The sequence below is a fragment of the Molossus molossus genome, unplaced genomic scaffold (assembly GCF_014108415.1).
Source record: "Molossus molossus isolate mMolMol1 unplaced genomic scaffold, mMolMol1.p scaffold_m16_p_15, whole genome shotgun sequence".
Classification (NCBI taxonomy): Eukaryota; Metazoa; Chordata; class Mammalia; order Chiroptera; family Molossidae; genus Molossus; species Molossus molossus.
This window is the reverse complement of record NW_023425350.1, coordinates 20714997-20733782: the sequence shown is the minus strand read 5'-3', so window position 1 is coordinate 20733782 and position 18786 is coordinate 20714997. Positions and strand designations below refer to the sequence as shown.

The 18786-nt window shown below is 37.8% G+C and overlaps 1 protein-coding gene across 4 annotated transcripts in view; it reads right to left on the bottom strand.

Annotated features, from left to right (window-relative positions):
* BIRC6 (baculoviral IAP repeat containing 6) overlaps nucleotides 1–18786 on the bottom strand; it is a 247605-nt gene that overhangs the window by 63912 nt on the left and 164907 nt on the right. For all 4 annotated transcript variants that reach the window (XM_036262756.1, XM_036262757.1, XM_036262758.1 and 1 more), the window contains exons 51-59: nucleotides 16370–16649; nucleotides 14249–14505; nucleotides 13893–14001; nucleotides 12684–12905; nucleotides 10418–11198; nucleotides 8106–8249; nucleotides 7021–7150; nucleotides 1405–1536; nucleotides 377–544 (exon numbers count right to left, since the gene is read on the bottom strand). In XM_036262756.1, coding sequence (XP_036118649.1) covers nucleotides 377–544; nucleotides 1405–1536; nucleotides 7021–7150; nucleotides 8106–8249; nucleotides 10418–11198; nucleotides 12684–12905; nucleotides 13893–14001; nucleotides 14249–14505; nucleotides 16370–16649 — 2223 coding nt within the window. The remainder of the gene's footprint in view (nucleotides 1–376; nucleotides 545–1404; nucleotides 1537–7020; nucleotides 7151–8105; nucleotides 8250–10417; nucleotides 11199–12683; nucleotides 12906–13892; nucleotides 14002–14248; nucleotides 14506–16369; nucleotides 16650–18786) is intronic.

Genomic DNA, 18786 nt, shown 5'->3' with positions numbered 1-18786 from the left:
AAGTAATTTAGCTCATCAATAGGACCTGATTAAACATGATTCTGGTGATTACACGTCTAATTTATACAGTTGTAAGATTATTATAATTTATTGAATTTTCTTTTTTTTAATCCTCATCTGAGGACATTTTTCACCTCATTTTGTTCAGATAGAGTGGGAGGGAGAGACGGGAAGAGAGAGAGAAACATCGACGTGAAAGGGACACATCGAGTGGCTGCCTCCCACAGAACCCAACCAGGGCTGGGGACAAACTGCAACCGAGGTACGTGCCCTTAATGAGAACCGAACCCAGGTCTCTCTGGACCGCAGGCCAACACTCTAATCACTGAGCCAAACCAGCCAGGGCTCTTGAATGTTTTATCATTGCGAACATTACCTGCCAAAAGTTTGTGGAACAGGTGAAACACTGGGACCGTAATTATTTTGTTGGCAGTATCCACTGCTGAAGAAGCACTTCCAATTTTATCCGGCATTGTCCTCCCTCTCCTGGATGGTGGGCGAGGTGGTGTAGCTGACACAGCACGTTTAGATTGGGATTTCAGCCCTAAAAGTAAAGAATCCGTAAGATTCCATATAGCCAACACAATGAAGTAAAAATGTATTTTTATAATATTTTAACAAAACACTACATTCCTAACCAATGTCAAAATATGATCTCCCAATTCTAGTTGTTCTTCATGAAACTCCATGAACAATTTTGGCTGCATTTGTAAATATTTTCCAAGAAAGTAAAAAATATCATCAACTACTGTATTCTATGACCATCCATTTACTAGATGACCATCCATTTACTAGAAAGTAGTTTTGTGCAAGTATGTGTAGGAAGTCTCATGTTTTTAATTTTTCTCTGATAGAATATATTAAACCAATACAGAGGTCTACTATTTGAGGAGTAAGGTGAGCTTTCTCTTTTCAACTAAAATCATGACATATATCCTCCAAAATTACCAGTTATCCTAGTCATTTTTGTTTCCTGCACCAAGAGTAAAAATTCATTTTTCAATCAATTTTCTTTCAATTATTTTTATTTTCTAACTTTATGTAAGGAATGAACACAACATCATAAATGAAAACTGGTTAATACTTAAAAATTCCTTAACATAGCAGATTTGTAAGCATATAATTCTCTATACACTGTCAAGTTGAAATGCAGTATGTAAACTATTCACACATGTTCAATATCTGAGGACATATTACAAACATTGGACATAAAATCAGTTTAATAATTCCACTGCAAACAAGTAATAGATTTCTGATGTAACAGTTTTATATTTACTATTAAGGCATCATTATAAGTCAGCTTTTTGCATTAATACTTTTTATTACATTGTTTCTAGAAATATAAATTGTTATACTGTATAGAAATCCAAACAAAATCAAGATTATATAAAATAGAAAGCATACCTGAAGCAACAACAACACTATAATTGTCCTGAAATCCATTTTCTGCCTTAACTTTTTCTTTCTCTTCATGGTTTTTCTTTTCTTTGTCATCTTTTTGTTCACTGATTAGTTTAGCAGTGATGCTTGGTGTATCTGTGAGAAAATATTATGTAAAATGCACTGCTTTTCAAAGTCACTAAGAAGGGAAGTGATAAATATCTCAAAGGAAGATTATATAACATTATATTATCACTAATTATAGGTAAATGGATTTAGAAGAAAAATTATAAGATAAAGTCTGATATCGATCCTTACTAATATCAATGACAGGGACTCATCACTGTTCTTAAGCCAGCATACTTAAAAATCCAACTTCTAGAAAACATTGCATATTATTTCTAGAGGCAAGAAAACCATTACCATAAACATCTGCTTTATTAGTTACAGTTTGATCTGCTTGCCACCTAAATCTCATTTCTTCCGCGCAACATTCACATCAAGAAAAAAATACTGTTTTCGAAAGAAGGAAGCAGCCTTCACAAGCTTAATGACAACTGGTAAAGGGCAAATACAAATTTCAAGCTCAGCACTCATTTTAAAGCACTACATTAGACTTTTAATTATTCTACACATGGAATATAAAGGAACAACTTTTATTAACAGAGATTTCCTGTTTTGCTATTTTTATTTAGTTAGAAATCTTATACAACAAAGTAAGATGTTTTACTAGTACTTTAAGATAAAATCTAAGTACTTTCATACAGTTATTACTCTCTTAATTAATATTATCTGTCATTACTTTGGAATATGGCATGTTGAAAATCATGAAAAAAAGATCATATAATGATCTCCTTTAAGAAATCCAAAAAGCTCGATGAACTTTTTTTAAACACTTTTTTTTTCTTTATTGATTTCAGAGAGACAGGAAGGGAGAGGGAGAAAGAGATGGAAATATCGATGAGAGAGAACATTGATGGCCGCCTCCTACACTCCCCCACTGGGGATTTGGCCCACAACTGGGGCATGTACCCTGACCAGGAATCAAACCAGCAACCTCTTAGTGCATGGGTCGATGCTCAACCACTGGGCAACACCAGCTGGGCTCAATGAACTTTTCTGATATTAGAAATGTTTGTCACTAAGTGGATATAATTAATATAAATTCTCTTTTTACTCTTCTAACTTAACATAATAATGATCCAATGATTTAGTATAATGTTTCAGAAAGGTGAAATGATCATGGTAAGACAGCATCTTTTGTATTATTTCTGTATTTTTCAGCTTTCTTTAAGTGTCTGAAAATGTGCAGTGATCTCAATTTTAGAGATTTTTCCTAACTGCAGATTGTCCTTTTTTTTTATCCTTACCCAAGGACACTTTTTGCAATCATCTTCAGATAGAGTGGGACAGAGAAAGGGAGGAAGAGAGAGAGAGAAACACTCACACAACCCAACTGGGGACAGGGACAAACTGCAACCGAGGTACGTGCCCTTGGAGGGAACCGAACCTGGGACTCTCTGGTCCATGAGCCAACGCTCTAACTGCTGAGCCAAACTGGCTAGGGCTGCAGACAGTTTAGACAGTTTCTGCTTTTGTGAAGTTAAAAAATTGTGTAAACACTATAAATAATAAATACATAATAAAACAGTACATTCTACTTACATACAAAAACAACCAAGCAACCCAAAATGGCAAAAATGGTTACACATGCCCTGACCGGTTTGGCTCAGCATTTAGAGCGATGGCCTGCGGTCCAGAGAAAAATGATTACACAAGTCAAAGTGAAATATTTAATTTAAAAAAACTCACACAGCCCAGGTCAATTTTTCTCAGCGGTTAGAGCATCGGCCCATGAACCAGAGAGGCCCAGGTTCAGTTCCCACTAGGGGCACATACCTCGGCTGTGGTTTGTCCCTGGGGTTGAGGTTTGTTCCCAACCCCAGTTGGGGTCATGTGGGTGGCAACCACTCGATGTGTCTCTCTCACATTGATGTTTCTCTCTCTCTCTTCCTCTCACTCTATGCAGAAGTGTCTTCGGGTGAGGATTGAAAAAACAAAACTAAACTAAAAAAACTCACACAGTTAACGCACTGCATAATCAGGTAAGAAACATGTAAAGATCATTAAGTAATAAGAATTTATACAGTGTTATCCCATTCAAACAACAAAAAGATATCACTACGAAAAGGTTTTCTCAACTTTCTGCTTAAAATTGTTCTGGTTTGCATTTCCACTCAAGAAAAAATAACAGATGAGATATATGCTCCCACCTGAAATAATTAGAAATTAAGGAAACATGAAATAATAGTTTTCAGACCCTAGGAATCAGGAAGGCAGAATGGTGATACCAGGTGAGGTAAATGATAAGAGCCCCAGGATAGCTGCAGCTTACTGCTTAGAGAGTGTTCACAGCCCAGCTGTCACCTAAGGTGAGGATACACAGCTGGGACACCAGGAAGACAAAGGCAGCTGACTGGCTGCGGCTTGCAGAGCACAATGCCAGGGGGAACAGATCATAGCAAACAATATAAATTATCCCAAATTTTAAAACAGAGAAGGGGAAAATGAAACAAAGCTTCAGCGAGCTATGAACAACTTCAAGAGACCTAGTAAACTAAAACTGGAATCACTAAAAGAGAGGAGATGAGGAGAGAAATTATTTGAGAAAACAAAGGTCACAAAATTTATAAATTTGATGAAATCTATAAACCCATAGATTCAAAAAAGTCAACAAGACCAAATCATAAGAAATATGAAGAAAACTGTGGCATAAGTATTCAGACTGCTTAAAACAAATGACAGAAATTTGTAAAAGCAAAAAAAATATTGACACATAACCTATTATTTGAAAACACTATTTTCAAAAGCACCAGGAAATGGGTAAAATTACTGATTAAATTTGAGATTACTTGTATTCATACATGTTGAGAAAATATATACACAAATGTAAATACATCATAAAATATATTGGCTGGAGATCAAATATCATAAAATACTTTCCTAGGACCAAAATAATGGTAGAGGTTATATTCAGCATTTTTGAAGGTAATGTTTTCTCAAGATGACTTATTGTTGGACTTTTTACTAGGATGTAGTGTTTCCAAAGGAATCACTTTAAAAAACATTTTAGGTGATAAAGGAAACTTATCTGTAATAACAGAATATGACATATTATTCTTATTTTTTAATTGATGAGAGAGAGAGAGAAAAAGATCAATCGGTTGCCTCCCATACATGCCCTGACCGGGGGAACAAATCCCCAACCTGGGCATGTGCCCTGACCGGAAATTGAACTCGTCACTTTTTGGTGTATGGGACGACATTCCAACCTACTGAGCCACACCAGGGCTAGGATATGACATTTTAGAAAATAGCATACTTTTATAGCAAAGATAAACAAAAAAATGTTAAATTTCCAGTTACTTCACAATATATATCTACTCTTTTCCATTATCAAGTTAAACATATGAAATCTCAATAATTGAATTTCAGTTCCTTCCTTCATTTAATTAATTTCTCTCTTTTTTTTCCTTCATCATAGAAAGAACAATTTCAGGGCTCTGTCAGAAAAAAGTTTATAAAATCTAATTTTCAGAAAAGTAGCTGCAACAGATAAGGTAGATATTTTCAAATAAGAAAAAAATGTTATTTATACATGTATATAGCATCCTATCATTTTATTGTGTAACCTGTAAAAAGACAAGAAATACAATTGTATGCACACTCTTGTATTAGAGGCAGTAACTAAAACTGGAAAGGAATCTTTTCTACCTTATTTTCTCACAGTGTTCACATCCATTCACTCCATTCACATGGTTTAATTTACCACTTATATATGGTAACAACTCAAAATAAAAGACTGGGTTGAAGAGATTTGGAGTTTAGATTTATATTTACAACAGATAAACAGACATCACCAGCTTTTTTCTGAGATACTATTAACTTCCTTCAGCTATCAGTGTTGCTTAAAACTAAGACACTCGCCTTGGCCGATTTGGCTCAGTGGTTAGAGTGAGGGCCTGTGGTCCAGAGAGACACGGGTTCAGTTCCCACTAAGGGCAGGTATCTCGGTTGCAGTTTGTCCCGGGGCCCTGGTTGGGTCGTGTGGGTGGCAGCCACTCGATGTGTACCTTTCACATCGATGTTTCTCCCTCTCTTCCCCTCTCTCCCTCCCACTCTATCTGAACAAAAGAAAAAATGAAAAAATGTCCTCGGGTGAGGATAAAAAACAAAACTAAGACACTCCCTCTAATGTATAGAAACCTACTGATATTTATATTAAGATGTAAATTCAGTTAAATTTCCAACTTGTTTTTAAATCTGACAACATACATAAGATCATAAATACTTTGAAAAAAAGAATATGTGTTTTGCTCACTATTACATCCCTACTACAAACTACTGTGCTTACAAATAGCAAATACTCAAAATATTCGTTCACTAATTAGGATTTCTGAGGGGCAGTAAACTAAAACCATCCACAGTCGAGTTCCATTCTGCCATTAAAAATTGTATGTTTTCGGGATGGGCGGAAAAGGAGAAACATCTGCAACAAAAACAAATTAATAAAAAACTTAAAAAAAATTTTAAAAATGTAAAATAAACCCAAAACTGTGTGTTTTTAGTAAGTTAGTAAATGTTCTTTAAAGGTATCATGTTAGAGCTTTTAAAACACAAGTAAGCCAGAATAAGGTTTATAGATTAGTTAATAGTATTGTATCAATGCTAGTTTAATGGTTTTGATCATTCTACTATGGTTACACAAGATGTTAACATTAAAGAAAGCTGGAGAAAGGGTAGGTGGAAACTCTGTACTATTTTTGCAACTTCTCTGTACTTGTAACTGGATTTAAAAAAAAAAAACACAGGTAAAAAACCATGAGGAAAAGGTCTCTCTACTCTCTTCACTGACTATAACAATAAGGTCATCAACCCTACCTACTTATTTTCATCTTCTGAACACTCATTTATTCCCTAGATTTAATAAACGTTTGTTACTAAAGCTAATACTCTGGAAATCAACTACTGTAAAACAGCCAGATGGTTTACTGAGAGAAAATTCTATCAGCAGCTTCCCACAGCTTCTCTACATATTAAGCAAACCATTCTGTCATTATTACACATAACACACATCACACCAAAAGAAATACAGTCGTCCCTCACCACTTCCCGTTTCGACGTTCACAGCTTCACTCTATCGCGGTTTTTTCAAACATATTTCATTAAAAAGTTGATCTAGACAGTGAAAATGACACAGTGCACGCTTGGTTGTCTGAGTCAATTATATATCCCTGTATTACAATTAAAGTTAAAATCACTGTACGTATGAACTGTAGGCCTATGTATTCGAGCACCCCAGGAATCCTTCAACGTCAGGTACAACTGTTATACTCTGAAAAGGATTAACCGCAATAAACAAGGGACAACTGTACAGGTGTTAAAATGTACTGTATATTTTCTCTTCTTCATCAGCTACTTACTTATGCATTACAATTTGAAGACTATCTTGACCTTTTCCAGCCATTTAAATGGCTACTGGGTGAATGAACGCAGTAAAATGAAAAGTGTTAAAGAAATAAAATTCCAAACACATCTAATGTAAGATTAAAGAAACATTAATACTTAAATCTGACTTGCCTGACACTCTGTCAAGAACTTCTGATAATGTTGTTGATACTGGCAAGTGAAGTGTTCGGAACTTGTGGCCTGCTCCATACATTGGATGCTGGATGACATGGCTAGTAGCATTGATTCTACCTTTGTACAGCTGAAAATTAATTAGAAAGAAATTAATATGTGATTTTTGAAATACATATCATCATGAAAAAATTTCAAAAGCATAAAAGAAGAAATTCAACAATGCACACAAAATATAAAAGACTTGTTTTATGTGTTTCGTTTTTGGTTTTTTAACCCTCAAACAAGGATACTTTTCCATTGACAGAGAGAGAGAGAGAGACAGACAGACAGACAGACAGACACAGACAGACAGACATCGATTGGTTGTCTCCCGCATGAACCCAAGCAGGGCCCGGAACGGAATCGCATACAAGATAGATGCCCTTGACCAGAATTGAAACTACCAACACTCTAACCGCTGAGTCAAACCGGCCAGGGCAAATTATGTGTTTCTTTTAATGTGGCACATTTATTTGCCTGTGATTTTTTTGGTTAAGTTTTGCATTGGCACTATTGAACCTAGTATTATGTAACTTTTCCTCAAACTGAATTAAACTAGTCAAGGTAATGTATAATTAGGTTATTCTAGGCAGAGAGGGTTATCTGAAAGAGATTTTGAAGTCCTATCATAAAGTATAAAAGTTGTTCTAATTTCACTTTGCTTTCTTAGCAATTAGAATGTAGAGACAGATAACTTCAGATTCTAATGTGAAATTATAAAATATCTTTTAATAAAATTTTTTATCCTCACCCGAGGACATTTTTGCATTTATCTTCAGATACATCAGGAAGGAGAAAGGAAGGGAGACAGACAGAAATATCAGTGTGAGAGAGACACATCGACTGGTTGCCACCTGCTCAACCCCAACGGGGGCCGGGAACAAACTGCAACTAAGGTACGTGCCCTTAGCGGGAACGGAACCCAGGACCTCTGGTCTGCAGGCTGACGCTCTAACCGCTGAGCCAAACTGGCCAGGGCTAATTATAAAATATCTTTACAAACATCTGATCACTAAAATTTAATTTAACTGTTAAATACTCACTGGACAGGGAGACTGAAGAAACATTGTCACTTTCTCATCTTCTAGCATCAACTGCAAAAATAATCTACGTATAAAACCCGAAATGTTCCCCGATGTAGGAAGGTTCGCTCTTTGAGGAGATGCCTGAAACAGTTCACAGAGAACCTGGCAAGGCAAGAGATTTAACACTAAATGAGATATTTACTTGCAGCTTTGTATTTTAAAGGAAATTAAAAATGTGACTTAACAAGTATATTTGAATAGATCAAATCAGCAATTGAAGAATACATTATTTCATCTAAAAATATATGAATACAGAAGTAGATAAGAAGGTAAAAGTGGAACAAAAATTTCTGTGGATAACAGAAATTACTACTATAGGGTTTTCACATAAATACCCAGTATAACCAACTTACTTTTAACTTTGGTCAATATCAATATGGTTACAATATAATATATGAAAAATATATTTAAGATATAGAACCAAGCCTTATCAAGAACCTGAGAGATAATAATTAGGTCAGAAAGCAACAGGACACAAAGTTTCATGCTTTCCAAAGGCACAGACCAAAAAAAAATTTTTTCCTAATACAGTGGGAGGAGGGAGGAAGAGAGGGAGAGAGAGGAACATCGATGAGAGAGAGACACATCAATTTGTTGTCTCCTGCACAATCCCAACCAGGGCCGAGAATTGAACCACAACTGAGGTATTGCCCCTGACCGGAATTGAACCCATGATTTTTTTGGTGTGCGGGCCAACACTCTAACCACTGAGCCAAACCAAATTTTTAAATACCATATTCATGGTCTTGGTTTTAACAATGGTAATTTAAACATTTCCTTTTAATTAGGCACATTGAGCAGATACAGTTTCCCAATAATTACTTTAGAGAGTCAAGTATCTTGCTCTTCTTAATGCACCTTATATACATTATAATATTTAATTTTCTTAAAAAAATATCTTTGAAGTAGGCATTACTCTCCCCATTTTAACATCAACTTGTTGAAGCTAGACCAACCAGAAAGGAGCAGAAACTGGCAAAAAGCAACTAGAATTACTCTTTTTTTAAAAAAAAACTTTTATGTATTGATTGGGGCATGGGGTAGAAACACACTGATTTGTTATTCCACTTATTTATGCACTCATTGGTTGCTTCTGGTATATGTCCTGACTGGGAATTAAATCCATAACATTGGTATACTAGAATGATGTGCTCACCAACTGAGCTACTCAGCAAAGGCCTAGAATTACTTTTAAAATAATTCTAGCTTTCAAGATTTTTGGCCCTATAGACTTAATAGAACAGAATCATCTTTCACATTTTTAATGTGATTTGTCAGGAGTCTCCTGTACATTAAATCTACTCTAATGTCTTCTTCATTAGAAGCAAACCAACACTTGTAGAAATCTGGTTACAACAAAATGCAATGCCTCAGTGCAGATCAGGGACTCAATGACCACCTTCAAGTGGTCAATACTGTTTCAGCAGCTACAGAATTTTCTGGGTCTGTTCTTTATATTTGGGGGAGTTTTTCTTTTATTTATTTATTTATTTATTTTTTTAATTTAATTTTGTTTTTGTTACAGATGTTTCTCCTTTTTTACCCCATTGACACCCTCCTCCTCCCCATCCCCTCCCTGCCCCGTCTCCGGCTTTGTTGTCCATGTCCATTGGTTATGCATACATGCATATAAGTTCTGTGGTTTATCTCTTCCCACTCCCCACCACCTCCTCTTCTGAGGGTTGTCAGTCTGTACTCTACTTCCGTGTTTCTGGGTCTACTCTATTCCTCAGACTGTTATATTCATTATATTCCATATATAAGTGAGATCATGTGGATTTGTCTTTTTCTGCTTAGCTTGTTTCACTTAGGATAATACTTTCCAGGTGCCTCCATGTCGTCTCAAAGGATAAGAGATCTTTCTTTCTTACAGCTGCATGGTACTCTATTGTGTATATGTACCACAGCTTTTTTATCCATTCGTCTACAGATGGACACGGGCTATTTCCAGATCTTAGCTATTGTAAATAGTGCTGCTATGAACATTGAGGTACATATATTCTTAGGGGAGTTTTTCAAAAGGAGTGTCTAGTCTGTAGTTAGAATTTATGTGAATTATCCCATTATCTCATCAAAAAGAATAACTGATATATGTGACAGTTGGGAAGAGGGAGAAGATATCAGTACAGTATTTTAATTATGGTTTAAATTCAGAACATTAAACTTTACCACCACCTGGCCTTGTAATACATTCCCCTTTCTTAACTAATTTCACTAGTCCTGTTTGACAAAATATTGAAATAATGAGATACCAGGTTTTCCATTCTTACCTGTGCCATCAGCTTTTGATTATTAGGGTGGCATGAAATGCACTGCAGGAAGAACGCCACAGTTGCATTCTCAATTGCTGTCCTCTGTTGAGCAGTCAATCCTGCCGTAGTAGCTGAAGAAAGAGACAATGATCTTGCACTGGTCTGTTGTGCACCTAAATTATGTCCTCCAGACGTGGACCCAGAATGACACAATAAAAACAGAAGTGCTGTCCATAGTGGATTGACTTCCGACCCACCGAGCCAGTCTTTCATAATATGGCTATTGCCAACTTCTGTCAAAAACCTAAGAATTGGAGCAACCAGGTCTGCTGTAATAGGCATCTTATTACATTGTTGTGGAACATGATGACGCCTGAGTTTGTCTTGGGAAGCATCTATTGACTGAGCAATGCTTTCTGAGTAAGAAATGTGGCTAAAGCAGAAACTAGCCAGACTCCTCACAAGAAGAGAAGGCAAACCTGAGTCCAATAATTGTTTGATAGCTTCTGGAGATTGAGAAGAGGAAGCAAGAGTTGCTAAATGTGATTCAGTTAGTGCAAGAGGTGCTTGTGCATTTTTAGAGTCATCCGTTAAAGATGAACTAAGATCTTGCTTTTTGCTATCATCTGTCATAGATAGTCTGTGGTGGCACTGCATTGGAGGAGGTGTAATTCCCATCCAGCCCATCAGCAATGAAAAATAACTTGGGTGTACATGGCACATTGAACAAAGTAGACTGTCAACAGCTTTCTTCAAAACCATATTGCAGGGAAGAGACATGGACCAGTTAAAAAGTAACCTACGGGAATAAAAGATACAATGTTAACAATCTGTATGTATATATACATATATATGTTTTTAGAAAGATCGCACTGTTCCAAATATTTCTGTTAGAGCTCAATCTATACTCTGATGAGAACTATACTGCTTATCTGACATCAATATTACATTATAAGACTTCAGAAAGACTGCTTGGGTTATACATTAAATATTTAGGTAAATTAAAAGTTAGACTGGATGTCTAAAATGAGTACAGGAAACCAAGTGATCTATACTAAAATGTTTCTACCATTCTCTGTGTGATCGCAAAAAAGTGAAATAAACAATGAAAAATTATACCAAGAAAATGTTTAGAACAAATTTGACATGATTGATGGCTTAAATTCATGTTTGCAAATCAAAAACTATGTGAGTTTCACTAATAAGTCAAAAATTATACCACTGGTAGGGACAAATATGACAATGACAAACTACAAGACAAAAAGCCAACCTTTTACAAGTCACGAAACTCTTCAAAAATAAATATAATATTCTGACCCTGGCCGGTTTTGCTCAGCGGTTAGAGCATCGGCCTGCGGATCAAAGAATCGCAGATTCAATTCCGATCAAGGGAACGTACCTCAGTTGCGGTTCGGTCCCTGACCCTGGTCGGGTGGTGCGCGAGGCAACCAGTTGATGTGTTCCTGTTTCTGTTTCTCCCCCCCACACACACACATATAAAAAACACATTCTGCTACAGACTTAGCAGTTATCAGACAGTAAGTTCAACAAAGACTTAGCTGAATATAATACAAAATGTGGGTAGTGGAAACTACTTATCAAACGAACAATTATAACAGGTGTTTAAAAAGTAATAAAAACAACTTATCATAAAAACTTTCAGAGGTAGCAAGTCTTCCAAAATTTCTACTATATTTTTTGTCCCCAGCTACACATTAAAGATAAAAGAATCGCTCTGGCCGGTTTGGCTCAGCAGTTAGAGCATCAGCCTGTGGTCTAGAGAGATCCAGGTTCGGCTCCCACTAAGGGCATGTACTTTGGTTGCAGTTTGTCCCTAGCCCTGGTTGGATTGTGCGGGTGGCAGACACTCGATGTGTCCCTTTCACATGGATGTTTCTCCCTCTCTCACTTCCTCTCTCTCCCTCCTGCCCTATCTGAATAAAAAATGGAAAAATGTCCTTGGGTGAAGATTAAAAAAAATTTTTTAAAAGATAAAAGAATCTGATGGGCAAACATGCAAGTAAAATAAACACTATAAGCCGTTGGAACATATGCATTGAGTATTCCAATTTTAGGTTGAAAAAACAGGCAATGACATCAATATATCTTCTTAACACATAAAGATAAATTTTTGTAATACTGCCTTTCAAAATTGTGCCTGAATGTATTTAACAACTAATTTCAAAGTATTATTTTTATCCCAATAAGCATATATAATACTGTTTCAAGTGAAAATCAAAGCGATTTAGTGGGGAGGGGAAAGGATTTCACAAATCATACTTACTCAAAGAGCTCTCGGTCCAGCAGTGCCGGTAAATCATACTCTACAAGCAGTTCATAACTATGCCACAAAATTGCTGCTACACAGTGCAAATGAGAAGGAGAAGGCATCAGAAGACCATACTCTATTGCCGAAGAGTTAGGGCACATATAGCTCATCCTGCCACTTCTCTTCATAGCAGCCACTCTTGCAGAATCACTGACCCATTTTAACAAGGCCTGAATTCTTAAAAGAAGAAAATGAATTTGAATAACCAATTCTATCATAACTAACATTTAATATAGATAAGCATCACCACTGCATGTAAGAAATGTATTTATAAGAATAAAATATTAATTCTCATTAATTTTAATCTAAAATAGAAAGGAAAAGGAATTACATAAGCAACATAATTCTAGTTTTCCAATAACCTTACCAATCTTAACCGATGAAAATATTTCAGATAATAACTATAATTCAGCAAAGAAATATTGACTAATTCTTACCTCATTTATAATGAAATATAGAAATAACTAAATTAGGAGATATATAGCTTAACAAACTCACCCTCTCTTCTAACATAACAAATCCTCACAACCTAGAGCAGTAATCTGGGGCTAACCCTTCATTGTGCAGAATCATACGCAATATAGCACGTTTTATACCTCTGGCTCTCATCCATTAATATTAGTAGTAGCTACCCACCATCCTTCACCCTGACAACAGAAAATAGCCCCAACATATGTACCTGTTCAAGTGCCACTCTACCCTCAATCCCTTGGAACTGGGGACCACTAAATGAGAGTAAAAGAATGTTTAAAGAAATACTAATTTGCAGTTTGTTTAAGAAACAGGAAATATTCATTGCCAAGTTCTTAAAAAACTATACTTGTTTTTGTTTGCTTTCAAATTTCTATTTTAAACCATCAGGTTCTTTTTTTTTCTGGGTAAAAGAAACAGGGTAGGAAGGTATACTTGAAAATTTATGTTTAACGCTCACAAAAATCTCTAGAAATTGCATCATATAAAGTATACAGGTGAATACACAATATGATAAACAGTCTTAACATTTATGACATGCTCAAAGGAGAAAGTATTACAAATACATTCACTAAAAGTGACTGTATGTTTGTGTGACCTTCAGTTAAAAATGAGATCAACAGCCCAGCCAGTGTGGCTCAGTAGGTTGAGCGTTGTCCCATGTACCAAAAAAAAAATGAGATCATTATATACCTATCTTTTGTTCCAGGGTCCTGAGTTGTTCCAAGCTGATAAAGAATATCTATAGTAGAGTCAGAAGAGAGCCCATTCAGTCTTCCAAAAAGTAAAGGGCTATTTAAATCTTGCAAAAGAACCAAAAGAAAAAGTTTGTTAAATAAACAAATGGGATGAGAAGATGTGCTCAATTTAATTTTAAATTATTCACTAAACATAACTCTTCTATAAATTCCAACAAAAAACAAACTCCAAAAATAATGAAGATATAAATGCAAGATAATTTAAGAAACAAAATTAATCACAGGTCATATAGTTCAACAGTCATTACGTTGTAAACATGTAAAAATTAAAATATCAAAGTTAGTGGTCACCTGTAGGATCACTGCCTGATGCTGCACAATTTCTCAGTAGAATGTCTATAAGCTTCAGGCCAATTCTAGTGGATTGCAGGCCTATCTTTACAAGCACAACCTCAATGTTGGGTGAATGCATTCCACAGTATGGGGACATCAATAACGCAGCACAAGTCTGTAGCAGATTAGCAGTAGGTGCAGCTGCACTTGCCATCATTCCTTCCAGATCACTTATGTGAGTAAGGCAATGATGTAATAACCGTAACCATCCAATACTGAAATATACAACACAAAGTGGCTTATATGATAAATTTACATAGCTCAAATTATTTCAGGTGTAAAACAAAACGTCTTAAACATCAGCGTGTTGCACTTCATAAATAGCATCAATCAATGTAATAAAAAATTTGGAATACTGCAATATCAACAAGGAATTAACTAAACAATAAGTTTTCCCTATGACATAATACATAAAAGTACTTACATACTAAAAGTACTTTGGAACTATGTGCTTGTTTCTTTTTGAATTAGTAGAAAATGTTTTTAATATATATACACGTATTTATATGTCTAAATACAAACTGAATAGAATCATAGACTTGCAAAAATGTAAAGTTTTGGCAGCTTGGGAATAAGAAAGAAATCCTGCCTGGCCGGTGTGGCTCAGTGGTTGAGCATTGACTCACGCAGCAAGAAGTCGCCAGTTCGATTCCTAGTCAGGGCACATGCCCAAACTGTGGGCCCAATCCCCAGGGGGGTCATGCAGGAGGTGGCCAATCGATGTTTTCTCTCATCAGTGTTTCTATCTCCCTCTCCCTTCCTCTCTCTCTAAAATGAATTTTAAAAAAAATTTTTTTTTTTTTATCCTCACCGGAGGACATTTCTCAATTTTTTGTTCAGATAGAGTGGGAGGGAGAGAGGAAGAGAGAGACAAAGAGAAACATTGATGTGAAAGGGATACATCGAGTGGCTGCCAACCGCACAACCAACCAGGGCCGAGGACAAACCGCAACCGAGGCAGGCGCCCTTAACGGGAAACAAACCCTGGTCTCTCTGGACACCAGGCCAACGCTCTAACCACTGAACCACATCGGCCAGGGCAATAAAAAATATTTGTTAAAAAATCCTATAGGTTTGTTACCAGGCAAAGCTTTCAGTAAAACCAGTCTATGAAATTTTCAGTCAACAAAATATACCAGAAAAATTAAAAAATATACTCAGGTCCTTGATTGTTTGGTTAGTTTGTATGATTCAAATACAACCCTTCTACTGACTGACATTTAAGAATTACCATATAAGACTAGGTCTCTGGTCTATATGGTCAATTTCTATGGTTCAGATATACTCCTGGTGATAGACATTTGGATATTCTTATATTAGACTACAATCCAAGGAACTGGAACCCACATCCACATGTACCACACTGTAGATCACATAGAGATTAAACACACATAAATCTCTATTTTAACCGGACTCAGGGTTCTGGTTTTACAGAATTGTTTCTATTATACTTAATAAAATTATGCTATGGGACAAAGAAATTCCTAAAACCTAAAAAAGTAAACCACTGCCCTGACCAGTATGGCTCAGATGGTCGAGCATTGCCCCATGCACCAAAGAAAGGGTCACTGGTTCAATTCCTGGTCAGGGCACATGCCTGGGTTGCAGGTTTAATCCCCTGTAGGGGGCATGCAGGAGGCAGATGATCAGTGTTTCTTTCACATTAATGTTTCCCTCTCTCTTCTTCTCTCCTTAAAATCAATAAAAATATATTTAAAATAAATAAACCACAGAATAATTTCACAGAAAGCTTTTTGTAAAGGAATGAGAAATAAGCCCTGGTCAGTTTGGCTTAGAGGTTGGCCCATCGGCCCGCCAACCAAAGGGTCATGGATTTGATTCCCAGTCAAGGGCACATTACCTGGGTTACAGTTTCAATACCTGGCCCCGGTCGAGGTCATGCAGGAAGCAACCAATCAATGTGTCTCTCTCACACCAATGTTTCTCTCTCTCTCTCTCCTTTTTATTCTCTCTCTCTCTCTTCCCCCTCCCTTCTACTCTATGAAAAATTAATGGAAAAATATACTTCGTGAGAATTAACTAAAACAAACAAACAAAAAGAATAAAAAATAAACATACCTCGTTTTAGACACCTGATCTTCAGATGGAAGAAAGGGATTATTGACTGTTGCTGAAGAAGTGGTACCAAAAGCAGTGAGGCCCAGTAATTTAATTTGTGAAAGGCCTAATGTGCTGGCATCTCTTGGACGATGGAGTCTAAGGCAGACAGCAGAAGCTACTTCAGCTTTTACCAGCTGAATTTTTATGTAGGTGAGACCACTTGTGACAACAGGAGTGGACAAAGGTAGCATATTTATCCCATCTGCACTTACTTCAACAGACACTGAGGATGGACAGGCTGCAGAAGAGAAAATAAAAGTTATTAAATAAAAAGTAAACTAGCCTTTAGACATTAGTGGAAATCCCAGTAACCCCGAAATTTCAGTTATACTCATTATTAGCTTGTCAAAAGAGCATTTACACACCAGATCATTCGCTGACTCTTACCATAATTGATTTTGGAACCATTTCCCAAAATACAATATGAAATCCACAATTCAATAAAAGCTATATTTAAAAACTTCTAACATTCACTTCAAAAAAGAATAACTAAAGATATGCAATCCACATGTACTTAACTCTCTCCAAGAAAAAAAAAAAGTCAAATACGCAATTACTTCATTACTTCTATTTTACTTAGAATTATCACCAACAATATGGAACATTTGATTAATACGTTCACTGTTGTAAACGATTTGGGAAGAATATAATTGTTTTTATTGAGTTTTTTTTAGAGAGAGAAAGAGAGGGAGGAAAAGAGAGGGAGGAGAGAAAGAAGAAGAGAGGCAGAGACATCCATTGGCTGCCTCCTACAAGCCCCCTACTGGATGAGCCTGCAACTCAACCCTGGTATGTGCCCTGACTAGCAATCAAACCAGTCACTTCTCAGTGCATGGATCTATGCTCAATTCACTAAGCCACACCAGCCAGTGTTGGGAAAAACTTTTTTTTTTTTTTTTTGTGGTACGTGCCCCTAGCGAGCACCGAACCCAGGACTCTCTGGTCCACAGGCCAATGCTCAACTGCTGAGCCAAACTGGCCAGGGCATGGGAAAACATATTTTATAAATACTGCTTTTCCGACATAGAAAGAAGATGACAGCAGGCAGGACCAGAGGGAGGGTGTGTGAGAGAGTGTGAGTGGATAGGAAGGTACACAACCAAACCAGAGAAGTGCCACGGACCAGAAAGTTCCTGTGCTGTGGACGAAGCAGCCGGCTAATGCGGTGAGCAGCCCTTCAGGGCACTTCTCCCTGTGCTGTGGGGAGGTCCCACCATTTTGGAAGATCCCAGGTCTTCCCTGGGAGCAGGCAGTAGGAGAGGCTACGGCCCAGCAACCTGAGCCCACCAGTACACCTGACACCATTGGACCAGTGGACGCTCTGTGTCAACACAGACCGGTGTACAGTAGTGGAGCTCCCAAGGTGCTGATCACAGAAGCCGCAGAAAGCCCAGAGGTCAGCACCATCCCCCATAGTAGCAGCCCGATCAGAGTCGAGAATAACCCCAGCAACAGAGGCAGGGGAGCTGACATCCATCCCCAGGCAACACAAGCACAGACCAGCAGCTGAACCCATCCCCAAAAACGAAAGAAAAAGCTGAGCAGCAGTTGAGCCCCACAGAGCAACAGCACACCCGACCCACCAGCAGTGAGACATGGGGCTCCACAGAGGCCTGCGCGGTCCAGCAGTTCACAAGAGGAATGCGAAGCCGGAGCCCAGGAGGGACTGGTGCGATCCAGCTGCCCGCCCACGGGACCTGCAGGGTTTGGGGGCACCAGTGAGGCCTGTGCGAACCAGCAAGGACTGTGTGATCCAGTTACCCGCGGGACCTGCTGGGTGCTGAAGCACCAGAGAGGGCTGTGAGACCCAGCAGGGACTGTGCAATCCAGTTACGCACAGGATCTGAGGGGTGCTAAATCACCAGAAAGGCCTGTGCGACCCAGCTGTGCACAAGATAGGCATAGATAAAGTGAAAAAGGAGGCAGAGTAAATAGAAGCTATGCAGATGATCTCCCAGAACCAAATGGGATTTACAACTACAACAAAATCCTCGGGGAAAAAAAGCAACAGAAAAGCAGGAGAGGACCATATAACCAGGAACACTGGTAGGATCTGCGGAGGCAAGAGAGGGTGGCGGAATGGGAGCCCACGGACAGCAGCAGTCTTAACTCTGAGCAGCGCCCTTGGGGAATAAAGGGCAAGCCGCTCCACAGCGCAGAGAGCAAGACAGAGCACTAAAATAGCCACAGCCACTCACCTGGGGGCTACGGCAGAGGGAGAGCAGACTAGTCTGGAACTCTGTGGGGACACCCGGATTTGGAGGGCACTGAGTTTTTGCTGAGTTACGGCCACAAAGGATGGTGGCAGTGTGCTCCTTCCCAGAGCTATGGGGAAAAGCAGCACCTCCCTACCACCCCCCCCAAGGACATTCAGT